The sequence below is a fragment of the Phyllosticta citriasiana genome (assembly GCF_038021145.1).
Source record: "Phyllosticta citriasiana strain CBS 120426 chromosome Unknown IWZ02scaffold_19, whole genome shotgun sequence".
NCBI classification, from domain to species: Eukaryota; Fungi; Ascomycota; class Dothideomycetes; order Botryosphaeriales; family Phyllostictaceae; genus Phyllosticta; species Phyllosticta citriasiana.
The window spans coordinates 252,514-257,410 of NW_027117296.1; the positions used below are offsets into that span (position 1 = coordinate 252,514).

Genomic DNA, 4,897 nt, shown 5'->3' on the forward strand with positions numbered 1-4,897 from the left:
TACTAGAGTGAATGACGTAGGAGGTTTATAGGCGCACGACCTAGGTCCGTGGGCCAAGATGGGTGTTGGACGTGCTAGGCGGTGAGCGCAATGGGAGGGTGGTGCCTTAGGTTTGCGTTGGTGGCAGATTTGGAGGGGCCTGGCAACATGCATTCAGAGGCTTTGGGAGACAGCTCTAGAGCGCGATTCCGGGAGCAATTTACTCGAGGCTTCACAGATGCATGGCGTAGTCAATTGTTAACGAGCCGAGACCTTCATTTCATTACCCAGCTCTACATTCCCCACAGCGACGAACGCGCTTGAACCACCCCTCAAACACGCTAAGAAGCCTGGTCGACATGGCGGTTGTAGTCTGCAAGGACGTCGTGCCAGAAGACCTTGTCGTGGTGGTGCTGATTGATGCGCGACTTCAGCTCCAGGTCCTTCTTCTTTTTCTCCTTGCGGCTCTGGTGGCAGTGCTTGAACATGGCAACAATGGCAAGGAGCATGGTCAGACCGGCCATGATGATGATAAAGCCGACAAGCAGCTCGAGGTTTTCCATGGTTGCGTGTTCTGCGAAAGTTAGCGCGTCGCAAAGGTGAGAGGGAGAGTTGGTCCTACGAGGATGCTGGGTTGTGATGTTGGTGCAAGGTGGTGATGTTTTTAGGGGGTAGAGGAGGCTGATAATGCTGTTTTAGATGAGCTGGAGGGTTTCAGAAAGTCCTGGGGGGTCGGTACCTGTCCTGGAGCGTGTTGTGGTGGATGGTGTTGGGGAGAGGTTGAGCGTGGACTGGCGACGCAGTTTTGGGCGAGGCCCTTTGCCGCCAATTAAAGGCGAGCGCTCCGATCTGGCGCAGCTCGCAGAAGGACTTGAAAATACTCTCTGGCATCAGGCGGCAATGAATGATCCCTACAGATCACTACGTCTTGAATTCAGCGCGCGGGTATGCTCCCAGTAAAGGACATTGATTTGCTCCCTTTTCGGATGAATTCTTCCTGGCCGCGCGAGCTAGTCTGGTGGTAATGAAGACGAATGCTCCACCAGCGTGTGCATGACTTCCAGCGGCGCTGATTATAAATGCTTCATTCGCGAATGGTTGACAGCAAATTAGAGCACAGCAGAAGCGTAACAAGATAAAGAGCCAGAAGATTCATTGTTTTGACTTGATTTGGAGGCAGGCCTATCGTTCCGCACAACTATCTATCCCAATTTCCTCCAACCCACAGGACTGCTCTCGAGACACCGGAAGGCCTTTCTAGGCCCCTGTCCCTCCGCATGTTGTCGTACATGATTTTGGCCATGACCGTATTCATGGTCGAGACGGCGAGGGCGAAGAAGACGCAGGCGGCGATGCCGGATGGGTTTATTGTGGTGGCTTTGGATTTTTTTTGTGAATATCAGGTATAGATCATGGCATCCTGCAAATATTTTCGACTTACTTGTCGTTGTCTTCGAAATTGGACGGCGCAACAAGGTGAAAGTGGTTAACGAGGGCTCTTGCGTCGAGGCAAGGCAATGCAGCAGCTACTGGTGGGTAAGCTGGCGAAGAGATGAAGCAGGGAGAGGAAATACCAGGGCTTGGGTCGTCGAAGGAAGAGCATTTGGCACTGGAGTAGAGTACGAGGGCGGTGCTGAAGTTTTGATGGAGCGGAATATCCTGTGCCAGGTCAGTGTCGAGGTTTTGTGCAGCCAACTGGGAGCGCTGCGTCGTCATGCTGACAGCAAAGGCTCGTCCCAAAGGCAATATACCGAGAGCAGCCATCCGTCGAAAAATCCGGTCAGCTAGTTCTGTCCCCTCCCTCATCCGGAATCCCCGCTATGTGTACTGACATCGGCAGCAAATCATAGTTCCTGTCCCTCCTCATTTCATTCATCCCCAAACGAGCGCCTGATATACTGGACAGAATACCACCAAAGCGCGGCACATTAGCATGCTCTGCCTACTGCCCGTTTCTTGGGCATTGAAAGGACGGTTAGCGAGAGCGTTCAAACTCAGATCGCTTGGTCATGTTTTCGTCCCAAGCGGCGTGGTCGGCGAGGCTCTGGTACTCGATCAGGAACGTCTAAATGGCGGTGTTACGCTGCTGGCCCTGGGCTCGGTCATCGTCTCGTCAAATGGACTTACTTTGACCAGCCAGCCAGGCCCAGATGCGCCGCAGCGGAGGCAGCTCCCATCAGGCCTCTCTGAGCCTGTGCCAGGCATTACAGACAGTCCCAGGGTCCAGCAACTGATTCCCAGCTCAGGTAAAGATGGGAAAGTACTTTGTTGGGGATACTCCCAGTCCACGACAATTCCGCGAAAGAGAAGCTTTTGATAAATGTCTCGGAAACAGTTGTTGGTGGACAACAAACTGGTGAGGCTGTTGGAGTTGTCTGGCTCAACGTGGATGGGCGAAATTTACCCAACGTGGCCGGCGATGCCTCATGTTGATACTAGCTTGTCTTGCACGATGGCTTTGAAAGTCTTTACATTCGTAGAACAGAGACCCTACGAAAGGGCAGTAACTTTGTAAAGTTCTAGCAGGGAACCCGTGCGGAAGACATATACGGAAACAATCATTCGAAGAGACTGTGTACAAGGGCCCGAGGTGAAGAACAGGCGAGAAGGTAGGGAGCTCGCTGAGACAGGACCAATTTTCGGGGGGCATTTTCTCCGTCATGCAAGACCCAATAGCGCTAGTTATTACTGACTAGTACAAAATTTGCGTCAAGAGAAGATGAGGGGAAAAGAGGATCGTCTTTTTTTGTGCGAGAACAATGCCTTTGATGGACTCCAGGACCCCCAACTCTCCGCTACCATCCTGACCATGCGAAATCTGTACCCCATCCACTCTGTCCATCTCTTTCCTGCCGCAGTCTACAACTCGGTGTCGACGCAGAAACGCTCATGAAGCTTGGCGTACGCCGCGCGGAGCATGTCGACCTCGCCCTGGAGCTCGAGGCCGGACTCGATCAGGGCTTCCATCTTCTTCTCGAACATGGCAACGAGAGTCTCGCGCTTCTGATTCTCCCCGTCAGAAGGCTGCACGGGGAAAAATCTGATGCCGGAGGTGGCCGATTCGTGAGGCTGCGCAAGCCTTTAGCACAAAGAGTCCTTGGGTTTTCTGGGGCGTAGGATGCCTACGCTGACGATATTCATGCTCGTCTGGTGCTCCAAGCCCGTGAGCTCTTCCTGTTCGGATGGGAAGATTGGGTAGAGTTGGATGTCCGTTGAGGATGGGTCCAGGACCTTGAGGTCATTAGTGAAATGCCGCTGGGCTTGAATTTCCAGACCGCTTACCATGACGACAGTAACCATCTGAACATTGTTCTCGGGAGCAGACATTGTTGCAGTATTTACGGGTTTTGGATGTTGCTTGAGAGGAAGCGTCAGCAGGAGGTCAGTGACTGTTTGCCCTGGAGCGGGAGAGTTGCGAGAACTTACTTGACCGGGGAAGATTTTGCAATAATTAAATGTGTCGATCGAATCGTCACTGTGGACGAAACAAGCGTGGACAGTTGGAACGAAGAGGTCGGAGTGTGGAGGTGGTTTGTTGTGGATGCCACGTCGGCAAGCCCAAGATATCCCTCGTCGTGGCCGTGCCGACCAGAGGCTCCGCGGCATGTGTTAAATTGAATTGAAACTCGAAGTGTTAATTCTGGCCACTCTGGCCATCGATGACTACTCTACTACCGGCGAAAATTGACAGAATGGAGGTCAAGAGAGATGAGATTTTGTTTGCAGAACAAGAAGATATGCAGTACCCAAGCCCGTGTCCCTCAATATTTCTTCAAGTTTTGCTGCTTCGAGCACAACCCATTCGAGCCCGTCTCCCTCCAGCCTGTGTATTTGGGGCCCATGACCATTGAGCCTCTACCCCCCAAAATCTTGCCTCGTGCCAGGGCTCCATGGTAGCGCGTCCGTCTGAGGTCTTGTCTAGGAGCATTTCCAGAAGAACTTGGACTTTTCAGCGCGTCTTCCCCGAGCCTGTACATGAATCCAACACATACAGTCCAATCCTTTGCCTTAGCTTTAGAGCTCCATGGCATCGCCCTGATCCATGTTCTTCCTGCGAAGAGCCGCTTGTTCACATAGGTTGGCGACCGCTGCGCGGTACATGGCCAGCTCCTTCTCTTCCTCCTGGCTTTGGGCATTGGCGACTTCGAGCTTGGCCAAGAGCTGCTCAAGTTCCGTCACCCCCTTGTCGATCGAGCCGATGGGTGGGAACTTCAACTTGGACCAGTGGTCGCGCGCCTGGGGAAGCTGTCAGACTGAGCATTATGTATTTTTCTGGAGGTGGCTTACCATAGACGCGGCACTGGACTCGCCGTTATTATTTTGGTTCGCAGACATCGTCCAGTCTGATGAACTGTTGGACCTCGAGCCTGGAGGGGCAAGTCAGCGACATGACCTAGCAACTTTCCATCTTGAGAGGCTGCACTTACCTCAATGGAGCTGGGTCTCTGTAAAAAGAAAAGACTTTCCAGTCCCAGTAAATGAGGTTGTTTGAGCGTTCTGGCCGGGAAATGTCAGCAACTTAACCGTTGACGTGTCCGCCCCTCAAGGGAGACGTTTTGCGCGGCGCTTACCTCAACAAATCCTCTCTGAAGAGTAGAGCTCCTCGTATAAGTCTATTGCCGGATTTTTGGCCTATCTGGGAGCGTCAGCAACGTGCCTGTCGATTTTTCGACCTCGAGAGACAAGAATCGCGCGAGACTCACTTAACCAAGAGGAACGCCGCCGGAGAGGAGATCGCTCGGATCTGGGGAGACGAGAGAGAGGATGTAGACGTAGGTCAATGGTGTGGAAAATTTGGCGGAGTTGTTTGGCGGTAGTGTCGCTGTCGCCCATGAGACCCCAATATGCCTCCGCCCGGAGCGTGCGCCAAGACTTGTCGACGCTTTGGGGGGGACCACTGGAGGCAAACGACAGTCAG

The 4,897-nt window shown here is 53.0% G+C and overlaps 1 protein-coding gene across 1 annotated transcript; it reads right to left on the reverse strand.

Annotated features, from left to right (window-relative positions):
• Nucleotides 1-245: 245 nt before the first annotated feature.
• IWZ02DRAFT_503024 (uncharacterized protein) lies at nucleotides 246-1,695 on the reverse strand (the record flags this gene model as incomplete). Its single annotated transcript, XM_066770319.1, has 4 exons — nucleotides 246-553; nucleotides 602-669; nucleotides 1,421-1,505; nucleotides 1,554-1,695. 4 exons carry the CDS (start codon nucleotides 1,693-1,695, stop codon nucleotides 321-323), a joined length of 528 nt encoding a protein of 175 aa, XP_066618130.1. The 3' UTR covers nucleotides 246-320.
• Between the last annotated feature and the right edge of the window lie 3,202 nt (nucleotides 1,696-4,897).